Raw genomic sequence first — 21,122 nt, 5'->3', positions numbered from 1 at the left:
ATTTTGACTTTAATTTTTTAAAAAAAAAACTAAATTAAAATTGAATAAATTTTTTATAGAATAAATTAATGCATGCCATTTTTATTTAATCTAAATAAAAGGAACATAATACTACAGAAATAAATAAGGTACTATATGTTGATAATTTCTTTATATATAACTACATAATACTAACAAAAATATAGCATAAATCTAAAAAAGATTACAAGATATTTTGAACTTAAACTGAAAGTGACATATCGAGGTAGGAAATAGTAATTAATTCCAGGGACTGAGAAATTAGAATTTAGTTCTCATATTTTACAAAAGTTAAGAAATTGGTCCAATTGAATAATATTATTAAATCTTGTAGTTAAATTTATGACCTGGAAATTTGCAGTTAAGTAATTTATATGCATTAAATTAGCAAAAGTCAGCTGTTCAAGTTCATTGTTTACCAACAATTAGATGAACTTCTCAGTTTTTGTAAAATACGAAAACCAAATTCTAAGTTCTCATAAAGTAGGACTAAATTGAGAAGTAACTGTAAAAAGTAATAGTTAAGATGGTGGTTACGAGTTTTACGTTAGGAACTAGCCTTGCGGCCTTGGTTTCCGGCCCTTTCCATGAACCTCTTTATAAAACATGGAAATTTGGATATGTTAGTTGTTGCTTCATCCTTGGATTGAATTGCTGACATTTTGAAATCAGAGGAACAATGTTTAAGTCCAAGGCCAATGGCATCAAGAAGGAAGTCATTCGATTAGAGCGTGAATCTGTGATTCCCATTCTCAAGCCTAAGCTCATCATGACTTTGTCCAACCTCATTCGTATTAATCCATTTTCCCTCCTCATGTTGCATTTTCTTCTAACACTACACAATCCTATCATCATGTTCATTTTATGTCTTTACAGAACATAGTGCAGATAGGGCTGAGTTTGTAAAGTTCTCCAAGAGAGTTGAGTACACAATTCGAGCATGGTATCATCTTCAGTTTGAGGATTTGATGGTACTCATCTTTTTCTTTACAAACATAACATAACCCCCCCTTTGTTCCTTTTTTCTTGTTTTGTTTTATAATTTCGGTTGAGTTTATTATGTTTGCAGCAATTATACTCCCTCTTTGACCCTGTATATGGGGCTAAGAAATTGCAGCAACAGAATTTATCTCCTGAAGAAATTGATGTACTTGAGCAGAATTTCTTGATATATTTATTTCAGGTAAGGGATTCTTGCTTGTTATACAAATTGATACTACTAGTACCATATCAGATTGTGTTTGTTTGGAATACAGGTGATGGAGAAGAGTAATTTTAAGATAGTTTCAAACGAGGAGATTGATGTTGCAACTGCAGGGCAATATCTTCTTAATCTTCCCATAACAGTGGATGAAGCTAAGGTCATCCGCAACTTCATGTCTTATGCATATTTATCATTAGGATTTGGATTCTCTTACATTATGGTGTTTTTTTCCTGAATTCAGATTGACAAGGCACTTCTAAAGAAATATTTTGAGGAGCATCCCAAAGATAACCTTCCAGATTTTGCTGATAAGGTTGTCATCACAATCTTAGCATACAAGCCAATTCAGTACCAGCATACTAAGACATCTTGTACATAATTAATTTACAAGTATTAGTTCAACACTCTCTCTTTGTCAAGCTAAATATAATTTTTTTGGTTGTCTTAGTACGTTATCTTCAGACGTGGGATAGGAATCGATCGAACAACTAATTTTTTTTTCCTGGAGAAGATAGACATTATCATTGCACGTCTTTGGACACTTCTTATGAAGCGAACTAGGTGAGAATGTTTTGGACAGTCATTACCTTATATGAGTTGTTTATGTTTTATTGCATAAACTATAAAGTTGGTCATGACTATGAGATGCTTTTAGTATCTACATCTTCTCTTGATTGCTTCATGCATTTTGTCTTCCTTTTGATGCCCTGGAGGTATGTGTTGGTTGCAGGTTGGACAAGATTTTCGGCAAAAAATTAGGAAGGGCACGTAAGAAAGTACCAAGGAAGGATGAGGACATTAGTGCAGATTTGCATGTTGAGCGCATCCGTCTTGAAAAAATGGAACTAAGGTTGTCACTTTGCCATCTTTATATATTCTGTTCTGTTATTTTGGAAAAGAGTTTTCTTCTTTCAGGATTCAGGAACATATATCTACCATAGTATTTTTCTAAGCACCTTCAAGGATGGTTTACATTTTGAACAAGTTGCAAAAAAATTTAGAATACATGCAGTTAATATTTAGCTTGAGTTTACTAATATTTATGCATTTGCTTCCTCTTAGACTCAATAACTTTTCTTATTCCAGCATCCGCAACTTGATTAGCAAGACTACAATTCAAGAACCTACTTTTGATAGGATAATTGTTGTTTACAGGTACTGTCTATTGCATCTTATCCTACTTGGTTTCTTGATATGGCATTTATTCAGTAACATATTGATTATTGGAACAATATCCTGAAAGGAGCCTTAGCCTTAGTTTCTTAATTGCTTGATATGGCATTTAGTCATTGCTGGCTAACCACAATTTTGTTGTGGAAGTGGAACTGGTGTATTTCTATATTAGTTTTATACTGCTACACATGAAGAGACATCTAAAAGGTATGATGAAATTGCAGGAAAAAAAGTGAAGGAAGAGAAAAGGAAAGAGGAATAAATATAAAGCATTTTAAAAATATTCCAATGGCAGATCTGGAAATTGTCCTTGTGAGTCTCTCTTAGCTCTTTTTAGTGCTTAAAGTTGTTATACTGCTTGTGGCATTGTGCATCACATTCCTTTCTGTTTGTTCTTTTAACAGCCTGAAAAGAAAAATCCTGGATTAACTCCCATGGACTGGGTCACATTCATTGCCTCTGCTCTAGTGGGACTGGTCAGTTAATCAGTCATCTCTTTTCTCTTCCCTTCACCGTATTCATATTAATACAATGGGCTATTACTCTGCCTTACTTCACAGGTTGCAGTAATAACTTCTCTTGAAATGCCTAAAGCTGATCTTTGGGTTATTTTTGCCATTTTGTCAACTGTGGTTGGTTACTGTGCTAAGACTTACTTAACGTATGTTTTCGTCCAGCTTCGCTTATTGTGTAATATGTCATATGCTGCTCTTCACCATGTTAATGCATAGTAAATTATCAGGGGCCTTGATTTATATATTATTGTTTCTCATATTGCCACATAGGTTTGAAGCAAACTTGGCTGCATATCAGAATTTAATAACACAGTCCATGTATGAAAAGCAACTTGATAGTGGAAGGGGCACTTTACTTCACTTGTGTGATGACGTGATTCAACAGGAAGTAAGTTGCTTCCTTTCTTTAGTATGCATTCTTCAATTGTTTTATAATTGTATCACACATTGATAGCAAGAGAAGGTTTATAAGCCTTAATTCTGAATGATAATGTTGTGTGCAGGTGAAAGAGGTAATCATTGCATTCTTTATACTAATGGAGCAAGGTAAAGCCACAGCCAAGGTATGCTAGGCTAGGCATCAACATCTTTTTAAAGTTTTTATGTGGATATCCTTTAGTAATTATATTGCATAATATGATATAGGAATTGGATCAACGGTGTGAGGATCTACTTAGAGAGGAGTTTGGGGAGAGCTGTAACTTTGATGTGGATGATGCACTTGCAAAGCTAGAGAAGTTGAAAGTTATTTCTAAGGTCCAAACAAACTGGATTATGTTTACATGGGTTATGCTTATACATAGATATTCATTTGTTGGATATTGAAATGCAGGATCCTACTGGGAAATATGCGAGTCTGGGATTGACACGTGCAAATGATATAATTGGAGTGACCACTGAAGAACTAGTGCTGAAGGCAAGACAGGGTTCATTTCAAACTGAATGATGAAGCATGCTGCCTTGCTTGGTAAGTACTGTGGAGAGTGGTGAGATTTGTAGTAGTAACCACATTATATGCAACTTTTCCTTTTGGTTTCAGATGGAAGAGAAGGACGGCATGTTTGCATTGCTGCCACCCTGACAATTCAGTTTAATAGCTTCAGTAAAGCTTGTTATTTTAATACCATTAACAAGCATGCTTTCTATCTTTGTTGAATTCCATTCAAAAACCCAGGAGTGTAGGAACTAACGTGCTTGTAATTTATTTATTTGAAAAAAAAATAATAAAGTAGTAGGATGTTAGTGGAGTTGATATAATTGATACGTTATTCTTTGTAACGAATTGCAAACTTGTATTGTATAGAGAAAAACTTGCAAAACAAGGAGTAGAATTAGTTGGTTGCACCCAATCATTAAAATTACTTCTTTTTCTAGCATGTTTAGCTGTCGAATCTGCTACTCTATCGATAGATAGATAGTGTATTTGAACTGTTTCAACTACTGGCATCCACATGGGGTCTCACAAAGTAGAAGCAACCCAACTTACCTCCTAAAACATAACATTGATATGTTAGGAATATAGAACCCATTTGCCTTTTTATAAATTTTGATAAAAGGACTGGATTAAATTAAGTTGACAATGTTTGATTCTCTTGTATTAAAATATTTTAAACAAAACTTATAAGAGTTCAAAGGAGAACAGATGTGGAAATCAAAAAAGTTAAACAAGTTCAGTTTATGGTCTTAAACCACTACCACTTTTGGTGGCCTATACGATACAAAAGCCTTTCACTAATACTAGGTATTGTATTTTATCTACATTGCTTGTGCATTAACTATACTACTTAGCTGATGAAAAAGATGAAAATCTAATGCAGCAAAGCAATCATAAACATCCACTCCATATCGGTGCTCTGCTTCACATTCAAGTCATCTCACATTGTAGGAACTGAGATGTAGGAGAACTTGAAGCAGAACAATGCTTGGCTTGATGTCTCAATGAGTAATGGAGGTAACCAATGAACAAACAAACAAACAAATGGAGGTAAGCAAGAGCCTGAGCTATTCCATAGTTGTCTTGTACATCACTGACATCACTGTAGACAATAGTGACCCCAAAGATAAAAAGCAGGGCTAGTGGCGATAGTCAGAGCATGTTATGTTGAGTGTATGGCTATACACATTGACAGTGAAAGTAAATAGAAAGAATATAGCTACCAATCCATCATGAGTCAGTAGATTGATGAAGATGAATCTGGTTGAGAAGCTTAGCTCTGAACTTATTGACAGCATTAAAGCATAGGCATATATGCTCCTCAAGTTCTTTGAGCTGATCAAAAAATTTGTTGTGGTTATTGCGGAGATGTTTCACAACTTCATATATGGGGTATATGTCCCTACCCCTCTCCAGTCCAAACCGTACAAGATCCCTGTCGTTCTCAACTGAAGCATGTAACCAGTCAACAAGGCAGACAATAGTGTCAAGGTCTTTGATGTGGAAAAAAGTTCCACTGGAAGCAGCATCCAGTTGAGCCGTACGAGCAAGCTGTTTCTTCTTGAGATGACTTGGTGTATTGATGGGACAAAGTGGGGTAGCGATAAGGCCCACAATTCCACCAAGGGCATGAGTGGATATAACCACGGCCGTAACGGCAACCGCAACGACAGTGCCAATCAGGCAAATGGCAGAACGAGTAGTTGCACGGTGCAGGTAGCGACCTCTAGAACGGGATTTCTGGAGACGCTGATCAAGCTGCTCCTTGAGCAGGGAGAAACTGCGACGCATTTCGTTGAAGTTATGGGATTCAGGAGAAGGGAAAGGGTTGTCGAGGCTATCGAATTGGAGGAAAATATCGAAGGCCCAGTTACATTGTGAGAGATTGGTGGAACTTAGGTCATAGGGGAATACTTGAAGAAGGTCAGTTATAGGAGCATAAAGAGTACGAGCACGAGATATGCATTGGTAGAGCGCGAGGCAGAGAGTGCTGATGTCTTCGCTGTGATCAAAGTAGGTAGAAACCAAGCGAGTGAGGGTAGCCTTAGGGTTGGTGTGGCGAAGAGCTTGGTGGACGCATTCTCTGTTGGGGTGCAGTACCTGAGACAAATGCAGCTGATGGCTATCCATATCCTCGCTTTCAATTGCATTCTCAACTAGCACTTGATCTTCAATTCTGGAGCGTATCTCATTGTAAGAATTGGCCTGCAAAGCGAGAGTGTATTCATGACTGATATTGAAGGAGGGCGAGGGCTGAGTGGAGCTGGATCTGGGTGTTCCGTCAGTGGAATTCCCTGATACAAGAAAGCAAGTCTGATTGAGGTATTTACACAAACGCTACCCGTGCCAACGAAAATAACATCGAGATAGTTCATAGAATCGTTACCTTGGGATTGTGGGGGACAAGAATTGAGACCGATTTGAGTTTGAGATTGAGACTGAGGCGAGGTGGGAAATGATGGGGACGATGAATTGATGTTGAAGGAGAGGCACTGCATCTTCTTCTCCAATGGCCAAGGGGGGAAAAGTAGTATAGGAAAATAGTAGATGAGAAGTAGGAAACACAATGAAGCAGCGATTTTTAACGACGGACAACTGAAGTACGAAAAGTCGACGACTGACTTTATTACTACTCTTAATTGAGTCCTTCGAATTATATCCAATTTCTTTCATTTTCTCTGCCCAATTAAGGTTTAATAACGTAACTTTTGAAATATATTTTAATTTTGAGATTTATTAATTTAAAACTCTTGTCATTTTCCGGCCAATATTTCGATTTCTTTTATTTGGCCTTACGTCGGTTTTTTCATTATTATTTAAATTTTGGGAAATATACTGTTTTTAGGGAGAGTGTTTGTAAGCATCTCTAATTATTAAGGTTATTTTTTTGAATATTCGTAATGGTAAAATTTTTAAGGGCTCAACGATAAGTTTTCTTTTTTTATAAATATCAGATAATTTTTTATTTTTTTCACTCAAATTCAATTCTCTCAACTTTTTTAATTTTTTAAATTTTTGTTCTAAATTTTTTGATACACTTGTTTAAAAATATTATAGTTTTATTTAATTATTTCGTATATTATTCGTTTCAATTAAATTCCCACGAATGACAACCTCTCTGTTTTGTTTCGACGACAATCACATTTTTGCCGCTCAAGCGATAATGGTAAGATAAAAATTTAAATTTCGTTATTTTTAATTAAGTTAAATTAAAAGTATTTTATTTTTGAAAATATTTTAAATTAATTTTTATCGATATAAATAGGCAGATAATCATATTTTGGAGGGGTTATACATAACCTGTCAAAAAGCTCAAATACCAAATTTTGTGGTTATTTGCTTAACACGAGATTCTTGTACGTGTCTCGTATGCTTAGGGGTTGCAAACTCGATCCTACACTCATCAATGCATTGGTGGAAAGATGAAGGCCGAGACATACACTTTTCATTTTCTATACGACAAGTGTATAATTACACTCGAGGATGTAGCTTTACAACTCGGTTTACCGGTGGATGGGCCAGTCGTCACGAGGTCAACGGTCGTTCCCGATAAAGAGGACCTTTATGAGGCATTTTTGGAGAATGTGCCAAATAAGTTTATGATGGTTGAATAGATATAAAGTGGTTGGAAACCAAATTTCAAAAAAAATCTTACTAAGGGCGCGTTTGACATCGTCAAAGAATAATACGCTCGAGCATTCATATTGAGGTTAATTGGGGGTATTTTAATGCTCGATAAATCTCGAAATTTGATACACATAAGGTGGCTACTACACCTAGTTGACTTCAAAGAAAGCATACGAATGAGTTGGGATCAATTGTGTTGGCCATATTTTACCGGTAGTTGTGTCGGGCTATGGAACCAGATAAGATGTCAATCGGTGGTTGCCAGCTCCTGCTGCATTCATGGGCCTAGTGGCGACTACTATTTCTACGTCCTCGAGTGAACGACCCATATATGTTCCCATTGATGACAAGGTAAAAATCATTTTTTAATAAATATGTAGTTCGTATAGTAAATGTTGTTTATTTATTATATGCTTGAATTAACATATCACGTTTATAGGTGGAATCATAGGTTTAGTTACGTGGGACTACCTGAGCAACTTGAAGATATCAGGTTGTTGTTAGATTAACGGTCAGAAACCAAGGTTAGTTACTTATTTTTTTCAAACCTATAATAATTGCGCAATGATTTGTAAAATAAAATTGCGAACATAACAAATGTAACACCCCTTACCCGTACCCGAGACCGGAACCAGGTACAGGTTATTACTGTGTGCGGACATAACATTTTCGGAAAATTTCGGGCTATAAAATTTTGTTCCCAATTAAAACCAATCAAACATATTCATAATGTCTCTATTATGGACCTACGAGGTCAAAACATACATTAAGAATGGTCCGGGATAAATCGAGAACTTAAGAAAGTTTATGGTAAATTTCCTAGGGCAATCCTCACACGCCCGTGTGGAGGCAATGCACACGCCTGTGTACTTTAAGATACACTCGTGTCCCTTACCCGTGTGGAATTAATTGAATTTATTTCTTATTTCGAACCTACAGGGGTTTTTACATGGCCGAGCACACGCCCGTGCCCAAAAACTCGAGTATTCTGTTTATGACGTCATCATGCATTGAGGGACACACGGCCAAGGCACACACTGGAGTGCTCGGCCGTGTCCTCCACACGGTTGAGACATACGGCCGTGTCTTTACCCGTGTGTTTACTACTATTCATTCTAACCTAAAAATTTTAAGTGCAGGGGACACACAATCATACCACACGTCCATGGGGCTGACCGTGTGTCACACACGGCCAAGACATAAGCCCATGTGTCTATCAGTGTGGACATTTTGAAGGCTACAGATCTAAGCCAATGGTCACCCACAATAACCACTCACATTCGTGAACCTCAATGGTGTTTAACATGGCCTAATTATGCCCGAGTACTACCATAAATGGTCTATTGCATGTTAACCTCATCTCATCGGTTATGTACATGCTAATTTATCCTATTTGTATTTAAGATTTTCCATCTCATTCAAAAACACATTTAGACTTGGCTCATTGTTATAACTCATTGCCAATTAGGACTTAACCATCCCAAACAATTTGGCCACATTTCATATGTCTATTTATAATATACTACATTTATCAAAAACAAGCACAATGAGTAGGTCTTAGCCTACATCAAAATGAGCCATGTCTTATGGCCATATACAAAAGAATAAGTTTAACATTTAAGCCTTTACATAGGCTAACCAATGACACATATCACAAAATAACAAGACCTATACAAGTCATTTAAAGCAAAATAAAGTATATATATACCAAAGCAAGACAAGTTGATAGTGTTGACAATGCTCCAATCGTCTTCCAATCTTCACGAGTCCTCGAGCTCTGTAAGACAAGGGAAATGAAAGGGGGTAAGAATTCACATGCTTAGTAAGTTCGGATAACGAGAAGGTAAACTTACCGGTTATTTAGCATACATCTATAATGGATATTCATGCCAAACATACATAGTATAATTTCCCTATCACATACACTCAACCATCAAGTTAGTCTCGTACAAGTACATTATAGTATTAGTCTTAGATGAGCTCATCATTTCAAACATTTCCATTTTCGTTCCTCATGTTAATCCCGTTGAACTTCTCGGAATCTCGATGGATATCTCTTTTACCGTTAAATCATGTAAGCGATCATTTTAAATACGCACTCCCGTGAACCTCGTTCTTACAGCAGGATTACCAGTCTAGGCTAAATCCTCGTAATGTAAACTCATAGAGTAATGTTGGGATTACCAGTCTAGGATAAATTTCTTTCAATGACATATACTCTAATGAGCTCGGATCTAAATTACCAGTCCAAGCTAAACTCAGACCCTAATCGGATTACCCGCCCGGGCCAAATCAATTTCAGCACACTTATTCTTTGGGAGGCTCGATCACTAAAGGAACACCCGTCCGGGCTAGATCTTTTTTACCGTCAAATCATTTCGAGAATCCATCAGATATCTTTTTTATTCAACTGAGACATTTATCAACATAATATTTATCATACCTTATTTCACAAAAATTTTCATTATCATAATGCATACATGAATATGCATTTTTAAGTATATTAAGAGTTTACTTCGAGTTATACGAACTTACCTGGTACTTGCTTCGGGTTCATATTTCGGTTATTCTAAAACCTTTAGTTTTCCATGGTCGACCTCCGAAATTGGTTCCTCGGGGTCTATATTAGTAAAAATAAATTATTAATACCTCACATTGTTCATTTTTCGGCTTAAGGCTTATCCTCGGGAAAAATGACCAATTTGCCCCTAACCTTTTACACCTTTTACAATTTAGTCCTTAGCTCGTAAAATGAAATACATGCAATTTCTTGGTTACCTAAGCCTAGCTGAATGTATAATAAACTCATACTAGCCCATTTTTTTTTTCTATTTCACATTTCTACCACATATTTTGTACCTTTTTCAAAAATGTCCTTTTAGGGGTTTTTCATGAAAATCACTTAGAAAAATATGTTTAACATACATCTAACTTTCATATTCCTCCATAAATCATCAAAGAACAAACATGTCACACATGGTCATTTTGCATACATGAACCCTAGCTTAAAATATGGGTGGAAATGGAGAGAACATATTACAAGGATTTCAAAAATACAAAGAACATTAAAAACGGGGCTAGGAGTCACTTACTATTGAGCTTGAAAAGTGAAGAAACCCTAGCTATGGTGTCCTTTGAAATTTTGGTAGAAAGGGGGAGAAGAATGGCTGATTTTTGCCATCATTTTCCCTTTTTATTGATTTTATTACCAAATGACAAAAATGCCCTTCCTTAATAACCTTTCAAAATTTTTCATGCATGCCTATTTTTGTCCAAAAACTTAGAAATTGGGCAAATTGCTATTTAAGGCCTCCTAATTAATAATCCATAGCAATTTCATACTAATTGCTTCTAGAACCCAAGTTTTGCAATTTATTCAATTTAGTTCCTAATTTCTAATTAGACACCTTATACTTAAAATTTCTTCATAAAACTTTAACAAATGCTTATTTTCATATCCTAGACCTCATAATAATCATAAAACAACTATTTTAATGTCAAATACTAGGCCCAATTTTGGGATGTTACATTTCTTCCCTCTTAGGGACTTTCGTCCTCGAAAGTCTTACCAGTAAAGAGGTTCAGGTATTGACTTCTCATGGCTTCTTCAAGTTCCCATGTAGCTTCTTCCACTCCATGTATAAGCCATAAAACTTTCACCAATGCTATATTCTTGTTCCTTAATTGTTTAACTTATCGAGCTAAATCTTAACCGGTTTTTCACCATAAGTCATATCCGGTCTAATCTCAACTTTAGTCGGTGAAATCACATGTGAGGGGTCCGATCTATATATACGCAACATGGACACATGAAATACATCATGAATCTTTTCCAATTTGGGAGGCAACGCTAATCGGTAGGCTAACGGTCCAACTTTCTCAGTAATCTCATATGGTTCGATAAACCTTGGACTCAGTTTGCCCTTTTTACCAAATCTTAAGACATTTTTCCATGGAGACACTTTCAAGAATACTTTATCTCTGACTTGAAACTCAATCTCTTTTCTCTTCAAATCAGCATATGACTTTTGCCTATCCGATGCCTCTTTCAAACAGTCGTGTATCACCTTAACCTTTTCTTCAGTTTATTTGACTAAGTCAATTCCATGAATCTGACTTTCCTTGAGCTCTGTCCAATACAGGGGAGTTCGACACTTTCGGCCATATAATGCCTCATAGGGTGCCATTTTTAAACTCGTCTAAAAACTATTGTTGTAGGAAAATTCCACCAAAGGTAAGTATTTTTCCCAACTACCCTGAAATTCAAGGATGCAACATCATAACATGTCCTCGAGAGTCTGAATTGTCCGTTTAGATTGACCATCAGTCTGTGAGTGGAATGCTGTGCTAAAACTCAACTTTGTACCCAATGCTTCTTATAGTTTCTTCAAAAATCTCGAAGTGAATTTCCGGTCCCTATATGAAATAATCGATAACGGTACCCCGTGTAATCTCACAATTTCAGTAATGTACAAGTCGACCAGTTTATCATAATCAATCCGTACCGGGATGAAGTGAGCTGACTTCGTTAGTCTATCAACTATAATCCAAATAGCATCTTTCTTTTTCGGGGTTAACGGTAATCCAATCACGAAGTCCATAGTGATCCTGTCTTATTTCCATTCGGGAACCATTACAGGCTGTAATAAACCTGAAGGTACTTGGTTTTTAGCCTTGACCTGCTGGCATATCAAGCATTTTGACACAAATTCAGGATATCTCTTTTCATACCATTCCACCAGTACATGGTTTTTAAATCATTGTACATCATGGTACTTCCTGGCTGAATTGACAGACGACTGTCATGTGCCTCTTGCAAAATTTTTCGAATAAGCTCATCATTTTTGGGTACACAGACTTTATCACGAAACATTAAAAACCATTTGAATCAATCCAAAAATCTGATTCAACTCCCGTTTCACATTGTGCTCTTTTGACTTGCAAGTCATTATCATTAATTTGAGCTGCGCAAACCTCTTGGAGAAATATCGGTCTGGCTTTCAACTCTGCTAAAACCGAACCATCATCATACAACGTCAAACACGTATTCATAGTCCTCAGAGCAAACAAGGATTTTCTGCTTAGTGCATCTGCGACTACATTCACCTTTTTCAGGTGGTAGTCAATGATCAATTTATAATCTTTAATCAACTCTAACCATCTCCGCTGTCTCAGGTTCAATTCCTTTTGAGTCATCAAGTACTTCAAACTCTTGTGATCAGTGAATACACAGCATGTCTAACCATACAAATGGTGTCTCCAAATTTTCAAGGCAAAAACAATGGTTGTTAGCTCCAAATCATGTGTCGGATAATTTCTTTCGTAGGGCTTTATTTGCCTCAAAGCATATGCTATTACTTTACCTTTTTGCATAAGCACGCAACCCAGTCCATTTAAGGACGCATCGCTATAAATCATAAATTCTTTCCCCAGTTCAGGTTGTACCAAAACTTGAACTTCTGTCAGTAATGTCTTCAATTTATCGAAACTTTGCTGACATTTTTCTGACCATTCAAACTTAACATCTTTTTGCAGTAACCTCGTCAAGGGAGTTGCAATAATCGAAAATCCTTTCACAAAGCGTCGGTAATAACCGGCTAATCCCAAAAAGCTTCTAACTTCTGTTACATTCTTTGGCGGCTTCCACTCGACAATAGCAGAAATTTTGTTCGAATCAACTCGGATGCCATCACCCGACACAATATGACTGAGAAATCTGACTTCTTGAAGCCAAAACTCACTCTTGCTAAACTTAGCATAGAGTTGCCTATCCTGTAAAGTCTACAAAATAGTCTTCAAATGATCAGCATGTTCAAACTCATTTCGGGAATAGATCAAAATATCATCTATGAACACTACTACAAACTTGTCCAAGTACGGCCGAAATACATGATTCATTAAATCCATAAACACAGCTAGGGCATTTTTTAGACCAAAAAGCATGACGAGGAACTCTTAGTGACGATACTTCGTCCTAAAGGTAGTTTTAGGCACATCTGCCTCTTTAACCCGTAACTGGTAATAGCCGGATCTCAAATCTATTTTTGAAAATACAGTGGCTCCCTTAAACTGATCAAACAAGTAGTTAATCCTTGGCAAGGGATACTTATTCTTAATAGTCACCTTATTGAGTTGCCGGTAGTCTATGCACAACCTCATCGATCCATCTTTCTTTTTCACGAATAAAACGGGAGCACCCCAAGGTGAAGAGCTCGATCTTGCAAAACCTTTGTTAGTCAATTCTTGCAACGATTTTAACTCCTTCAATTTAGTTGGGGCCATTCCGTACGGAGCAATAGAAATAGGCATCGTTCTCGGTATTAGCTCAGTACCGAATTCCACGTTTCTAACAAGAGGTAACTCTGGTAGCTCTTCTGGGAACACGTTTGGATATTCACAAACTATCAGTACCGACTCAATCTTTAATTCAGATTCTTTAATGTTCAATATGAATGCAAGGTAAGCTTCATATCCTTTACTCATATACCTTTGAGCCATCATAGAAGTAATCACAACCGGCAGTGCATTCAACTCATTCGAATTAACCCAGAGAATGTCACCATCTGAACATTTTAATTCCATGTACCTGGTACCGCAGTTTACTATCACATCATGGACGGTCAACCAATCCACACCAAGTATTACATCAAATTCATCAAATGGAAAAAGTATAAGATTTGCCAGAAAACAATGTCCTTGAATTGTCAAAGGACAATTCTTACAAACTTTATCTACTAATACCGACTTGTCTAGAGGGTTCGACACCTTAATTACAAATTCTGTTGATTCCACAAACAAGTTCATGCTAGACACCAATTTCATGCATATGTAGGAATTGGTCGATCCCGGATCAATTAAGGCAATAACATGAGTATTATGAAGAGAAAATGTACCCGTAATGACATCAGGAGTTGAAGCTTCCTCTCTAGTGCGTATCGCATAAGTCTTCGCCAGGGCTCGAGCCTCTGATTTTGCAGTTGTATCCTTGGTAGTAGTTTGATGACCACTTGCACTTTCAGGATGTCTTGGAGGTCTACCTTGAGAAATAGGAGCGTTCGAATTTAGGGCTAATTCAACCCCTTTATCAGCTCGTTCCGGGCAGTCTCTAAGGAAGTGGTCAAAAGAACCACACCTAAAACATACCCCACTATTTATTCGGTATTCCTCGAAATGAAACTTGTTACAGCTTTTACATCTCAGTTTTTGATCATCTACACTTCCCACACTAGTTACCTTAGGGGAGGAAGACTTTGGGTTATGTCGTTTAGAGCTTCATGTCTTGCACGAATATCCCACTGATGAAGTGAAGTGTTCTTGTTGACTCTTCGATTTCTTCGTGAGAAAGGAGTATGTTCTGCCGCTAAACCTCTTACTCGGAGCTTTAGCTTCTCTCTTTGCTCGCCTCCTTTCATTATTCAGTTCCTCTGCCTTCTTGGCTCGATCAGCTAACGTAGCCAACTCCTTATTTCAAGAATTTCGATTAATAGTTTGATTTCTTCATTCAGACCTTCTTCGAAACACTTACACATTTTTGCTTTCGATTGGACCCACTCACTTGCATACTGACTTAGTCTCACGAACTCTCTTTCATATTCTGACACGGTTCTGTTTCCTTGTTTGAGTTCTAGGAACTCCTTCTGCTTCTGGTCCAAGAACCTTTGGTTGATATATTTCTTCCTAAATTCCGCTTGGAAGAATTCCCATGTGATACTCTCTCTCGGTGCCACTGAGGATACGGTCTTCCACCAATGGTATACAGTGTCCTTCAATAGCAACACCGCACATTTCAAACTTTCCTCAGGAGTACATGACAGTTCATCGAGAACTCTCTGGTATTCTCAAGCCAAAATTCAATACATTCTGGATCGTCATCAATTGTGGCCTTAAACTCTTCGGCTCCATATTTCCTACGTTTGTCCACAAGGGCCTTACCAATTATCACAGGTACCCCACCTTGTCCCACTTCTCTTTCGGGTTGAACAGGGGGTGGAGGAGGTCATGGTATATTGGGAAAATTTCTCAAATAATCCTCAAAGCATTCATCCATCATCTCAAACAAGGCTGCTCTTGCCTCTTCTCAGCTTTCAGACACAGGCCTTCTACTACTAGTAGTAGTAGTTCGTTGAATGGAAGTTGGAGCATGGCTCTTGGCTCCCTCGGACTCATCTTGAGCTTGATTAGAAGACATTTACTATATTCAAATACAATTAAAAATGGTTAGGAGATGTCACACTATCATTACTTGTATAATGGCATGTATAGATATACTCGACATATGCTACGTTAGTCCTAGAATCGACTAAACCGTAACTCTGATACCACTAAATGTAATACCCCTTACCCGTATCCGAGATCGAGACGAGGTACAGGGCATTACTGTGCACGGACATAACATTTTTGAAAAATTTCAAGCTATAAAATTTCGTTCCCAATTAAAACCAATCAAACATATTCATAATGTCCCTATTATGGACCTACGAGGTCGAAAACATATATTAAGAATGGTCCGATCGAGAACTTAAGAAAGTTTATAGAAAATTTCCTAGGGCAAGCCTCACACGCCCATGTCCCTTACCCGTGTGGAATTAATTGAATTTATTTCTTATTTCAAACCTACAGGGGTTTTTACACGGCTGAGCACACGCCCGTGTCCTTAGCCTGTGTCCTTCACACAGCCTAGACACGCACGTGTTTTCGCCTGTGCCCAAAAACTCAAGTATTCTATTTATGATGTCATCATGAATTGAGGGACACGCGGCCAAGGCACACGCTGGTGTGCTAGGCCGTGTCCTCCACACGATTGAGACACACGGCTGTGTCTTTACCCGTGTGTTTACTACCATTCATTCTAACCTAAAAATTTTAAGTGTAGGGGACACACGATCATACCACACGCCCATGGGGCTGACCGTGTATCACACACGGCCAAGACACAAGCCCATGTGTCTATCCGTGTGGACCTTTTTGGAGGCTACAAATCTAAGCCAATGGTCACCCACAATAACCACTCACATTCGTGAACCTCAATGATGTTTAACATGGCCTAATTATGCCCGAATACTACCATAAATGGTCTATTGTATGTTAACCTCATCTCATCAGTTATGTACATGCTAATTTATCCTCTTTGTATTTAAGATTTTCCATCTCATTCAAAAACACATTTAGACTTGGCTTATTGTTATAACTCATTTCCAATTAGGACTTAACCATCCCAAACGATTTGGCCACATTTCATATGTCTATTTATAATATACTACATGATAAACCGTAATTTATACATATTTTTACCCCATGTTTAACGCATTCTATGGATGATTTCCTATTAGAATTGGTGAATTCGATGCTCCTAATGCTTTAATTTCATGTTTTATACTTAGGAGAGCATAGGAGAGCGAAAGGAACGAGAAACGGGCCAAAACCGGAGAAAATGGGCCAAAGTACGAAATCAACACGGCCTGGACCTCCTCACACGGGCAGACCACACGGTTGTGTCAATTTGGCAGGCTTGTGCACGGCTTGAAGTAATCGCGCACGGGCGTGTTACAAGGGCGTGTCCCTACCGAGCCCAAGTTGAGTATAATTCGGAAAAGGCTAATTTTGAGGGCTCTTTGGCATTCCAAAGCCTATAAATACACCCTAGAGGAGGAAGAAAAGGGGGACACAAAATAGGGAGTAAGGAATTACTCCAAGGAAGTCGATTGATCCATCTCAGGAGTTGGAATCACCATTATGACTGAAGATCTCTCCTTAATTTCCCTTCAGGAGTTTTGGGTTTTCTTTATGTTTTGTATTCGTTATTCTTCTGAGATGCTTTCCTTTTTAGTTATGAACTAAATCCCCTAAATACCTAAGGGGAATAAAACCTAAGAAGAATCTTGTTATTATTTTCTGAATTGTATGATAAATATTTAACTTGTTCTTAATTATGTGTTCTTAATTCTTGTTTTGATATCCCAGGATACTGATTCAAGATAAGCTTTTATTTAGAGAAGGAATAGACCTTGTGTAAGAGTATATTTGTCATAATTAAGCGGAGTTGTTTGTGCGCCTAGACATAGGGTGACAAGATTTTACCGGATTAGGGTGAAACCTAATAAGGGGATCCATAGATCGAGTTAATGCAACCCTAGGGTGTTAATTAGAGAAAAGTCTCAATTATTCAATCTAAGGATTAGAAGTTATTAGTCTTGAATAGGGATAATAACATAACTTAGGGATCTCTACGGAACAAGTTAAATGAATAAATCGTTCGATTCGGAGCCAAAATAACAAGTACAGTCTAGGTGGATTTTTCCTTAGGTATTATCTTAATTCAATCGATTTTCCCAAAAGCAATTCCCCAATTCCATTCTCTGTGAATTCTTAGTTTAGATAATTAGTTAGTTAAAACAAAAACCTCTTTATTCTTAGGCTAGATAATAAAAAGACAGTCATTATTAGTACTTTTAGTTCCCTTGGGTTCGACAATCTGATCTTGCTAAAACTATACTATTGTTCGATAGGTACACTTGCCTACATCGCGATAATAGTTAGTTTCAAGAACGATTAATTATAAATATTTAAAACCTATCATGAAATCACGCGATCACTACATTTAATCACAAATAAGCACAATGAGTAGGTCTTAGCCTACATCAAAATGAGCCATGTCTTATGGCCATATACAAAAGAATAAGTTTAACATTTAAGCCTTTACATAGGCTAACCAATGACACATATCACAAAATAACAAGACCTATACATTCCATTTAAAATAAAATAAAATATCTATATACCAAAGCAAGATAAGTTTATAGTGTTGACAATGCTTCAATCGTCTTCCAATCTTCACGAGTCCTCGAGCTCTATAAGACAAGGGAAATGAAAGGGGGTAAGCATTCACATGCTTAGTAAGTTTGGATAATGGGAAGGTAAACTTACCGGTTATTTAGCATACATCTATAATAGATATTCATGCCAAACATGCATAGTATAATTTCCCTATCACATACACTCAACCATCAAGTTAGTCTCGTACAAGTACATTATAGCATTAGTCTTAGATGAGCTCATCATTTCAAACATTTCCATTTTTGTTCCTCATTTTAATCTCGTTGAACTTCTCAGAATCTGGATGGATATCTTTTTTATCATCAAATCGCGTAAGCGATCATTTTAAATACGCACACTCCTGAACCTCGCTCTTACGGCAGGATTAACAGTCCAGGGTAAATCCCTCGTAATGTAAATTCATAGAGTAATGTCTGGATTACGAGTTCAGGCTAAATCCCTTTCAATGACATAATACTCTAATGAGCTCGGATCTGAATTACCAGTCCAAGCTAAACTCAGACCCTAATCGGATTATCCGCCTGGGCCAAATCAATTTCAGCACACTTATTCTTTGGGAGGCTCGATCACTAAAGGAACACCCGTCTGGGCTAGATCCTTTTTATCGTCAAATCATTTCGAGAATCCATTAGATATCTTTTTTATTCAACCGAGACATTTATCAACATAATATTTATCATACCTTATTTCACAAAAATTTTCATTATCATAATGCATACATGAATATACATTTTTAAGTATATTAAGAGTTTACTTCGAGTTATACGAACTTACCTAGTACTTCTTCGGGTTCGTATTTCAGTTATTCTAAAAGCTTTAGTTTTCCATGGTCGACCTCCGAAATTGGTTCCTCGAGGTCTATATTAGTAAAAATAAATTATTAATACCTCACATTGTTCATTTTGGCTTAAGGCACATCCCCGGAAAAAATGACCAATTTGCCCCTAACCTTTTACACCTTTTACAATTTAGTCCTTAGCTCGTAAAATGAAATACATGCAATTTCTTGGTTACCTAAGCCTAGCTGAATGTATTATAAACTCATACTAGCCCATTTTTTTTCTATTTCACATTTCTACCACATATTTTGTACCTTTTTCAAAAATGTCCTTTTAGGGGTTTTTCATGAAAATCACTTAGAAAAAGATGTTTAACACACATCTAACTTTTATATTCCCCCATAAATCATCAAAGAACAAACATGTCACACATTGTCATTTTGCATACATGAACCCTAGCTTAAAATATGGGTAGAAATGGAGAGATGTTACAAGGATTTCAAAAATACAAAGAACATTAAAGATGGGCTAAGAGTCACTTACTATTGAGCTTGAAAAGTGAAGAAACCCTAGCTATGGTGTCCCTTGAAATTTCGGCAGCAAGGGGGAGAAGAATGGCTGAGTTTTGCCATCATTTTCCCTTTTTATTGATTTTATTACCAAATGACCAAAATGCCCTTCCTTAATAACCTTTCAAAATTTTCCATGCATGCCTATTTTTGTCCAAAAACTTAAAAATTGGAAAAATTTCTATTTAAGGCCTCCTAATTAATAATCCATAGCAATTTCATACTACTTGCTTCTAGAACCCAAGTTTTGCAATTTATTCAATTTGGTCCCTAATTTCTAATTAGACACCTCATACTTAAAATTTCTTAATGAAACTTTAAACATGCTTATTTTCATATCCTAGACCTCATAATAATCATAAAAAAACTATTTTAATGTCGAATTTATGGTTCGAAACCACTATTCTGACTAGGCCCAATTTTGGGATGTGACAACAAAATTACTATTATGCACTGTAGTTTGAATGAATGTCATAGAACGACCTAGATATCATAGAATTCATCTGCTAGAATTTTTGGCCAATTGGAGTATATGGTACATGAATGTGTCGTTGATAGTATACGCGACAGTGGAAATGCACGAATCAGATTGAGTGATGCAACAGTTTAGGTAGAGGCAATAAATTCCATCGCCACTACGAGACATAAAAGCATTGTACAAGCTGGATTTGCGGGGGAAAAATGACGAGAATTGATAAGATTACTATAAAAAGTACATCGACATTTAGGATCGTAGGAAGGAATTCTTACCCATCCGTGAACCTTTTTTCTTATCAGACACGACGGCCTGTTTGGAGTACATGTTTTGGTTTAGAGTCACCAGCAAGTTGTATCTACTATTAGTGGAGGCGAGAGGTAGGCAACTTCGTTAGAAGATGCAATGACGAGCATCCCAGAAGCATAGGTTCGGAAAAGGTGCCACGACGAGTTCGTCATCGGCTTCGACCCAACATGCGCCACTTATGTCTATGCTATATGCCGATCAATTCACTCCACTTATTCCTGTTTATTTTACTAACCTCGTGTTTTTTTCACAAGCACCACATCATGCACCACTGTAACTCCCTGCTTCTACCCCTTCTCTAGGTACATATTTTGGGGCACTTTCATTCCCAGCATTCTACGCCCTCATGCCAACGTCGATGCCGATGCAAATGCTGAGCCAAATGCCAATGCTAATACCATTTTCGATGGTGAGACCGAAGCCATTATCAATACCAGTATTAACTAAGATACTGACGTATCTGGGTTTTGCGACATCATATGGTTATTCCTCGATCATCTCTGTATCAGCCTGATTTTAAGTTTAGTCGGCCTGGCCTAGAATGCCACATGCCCGTGTGGCCCACACGTCCTAATTCAGTTTATCCCGTGTGTCACATACGGCCTATCTGGCCATCAAACAGTCGTGTTATATGCGCACGGCCTGGCTTGTCGGTCACATGCTCGTGTTCAGTCACAGGGCCTACC

General features: G+C 37.2%; 2 protein-coding genes across 2 annotated transcripts; one reads left to right on the top strand and one right to left on the bottom strand.

Annotated features, from left to right (window-relative positions):
- The first annotated feature begins 652 nt into the window (after positions 1 to 652).
- Positions 653 to 4,287, top strand: LOC107896099 (uncharacterized). The gene is made up of 16 exons (XM_016821239.2): positions 653 to 809; positions 895 to 989; positions 1,088 to 1,201; positions 1,275 to 1,379; positions 1,464 to 1,535; positions 1,671 to 1,783; positions 1,953 to 2,072; positions 2,309 to 2,377; positions 2,620 to 2,707; positions 2,800 to 2,871; positions 2,956 to 3,056; positions 3,181 to 3,298; positions 3,414 to 3,473; positions 3,556 to 3,666; positions 3,743 to 3,877; positions 3,950 to 4,287. The coding sequence occupies exons 1-15, from the start codon at positions 698 to 700 to the stop codon at positions 3,854 to 3,856; spliced, it is 1,464 nt and encodes a 487-aa protein (XP_016676728.1). The 5' UTR covers positions 653 to 697; the 3' UTR covers positions 3,857 to 3,877; positions 3,950 to 4,287.
- Positions 4,288 to 4,555: 268 nt separating this feature from the next.
- On the bottom strand, positions 4,556 to 6,588 carry LOC107897321 (UPF0496 protein At3g19330). Its single transcript, XM_016822751.2, has 2 exons — positions 6,231 to 6,588; positions 4,556 to 6,138 (listed from the first exon to the last, which is right to left on the bottom strand). The coding sequence occupies exons 1-2, from the start codon at positions 6,340 to 6,342 to the stop codon at positions 5,075 to 5,077; spliced, it is 1,176 nt and encodes a 391-aa protein (XP_016678240.2). The 5' UTR covers positions 6,343 to 6,588; the 3' UTR covers positions 4,556 to 5,074.
- Between the last annotated feature and the right edge of the window lie 14,534 nt (positions 6,589 to 21,122).

Source organism: Gossypium hirsutum, chromosome A10, assembly GCF_007990345.1.
Source record: "Gossypium hirsutum isolate 1008001.06 chromosome A10, Gossypium_hirsutum_v2.1, whole genome shotgun sequence".
Lineage (NCBI taxonomy): Eukaryota > Viridiplantae > Streptophyta > Magnoliopsida > Malvales > Malvaceae > Gossypium > Gossypium hirsutum.
The sequence above is the reverse complement of the archived record's forward strand: the minus strand, read 5'-3'. Positions and strand labels throughout refer to the sequence as shown.

What these genes read in the sequence shown, in the direction of transcription:
- LOC107896099 (XM_016821239.2), top strand. Translation starts at nt 698, where the DNA reads ATGTTTAAGTCCAAGGCCAATGGCATCAAGAAGGAAGTCATTCGATTA. An exon ending in CCTCTGCTCTAGTGGGACTG is followed by an intron (nt 2,872 to 2,955) that starts GTCAGTTAATCA and finishes CTTACTTCACAG; the next exon opens with GTTGCAGTAATAACTTCTCT. An exon ending in AGTTGAAAGTTATTTCTAAG is followed by an intron (nt 3,667 to 3,742) that starts GTCCAAACAAAC and finishes ATTGAAATGCAG; the next exon opens with GATCCTACTGGGAAATATGC.
- LOC107897321 (XM_016822751.2), bottom strand. Translation starts at nt 6,342, where the DNA reads ATGCAGTGCCTCTCCTTCAACATCAATTCATCGTCCCCATCATTTCCC. An exon ending in TTGTCCCCCACAATCCCAAG is followed by an intron (nt 6,139 to 6,230) that starts GTAACGATTCTA and finishes TTCTTGTATCAG; the next exon opens with GGAATTCCACTGACGGAACA.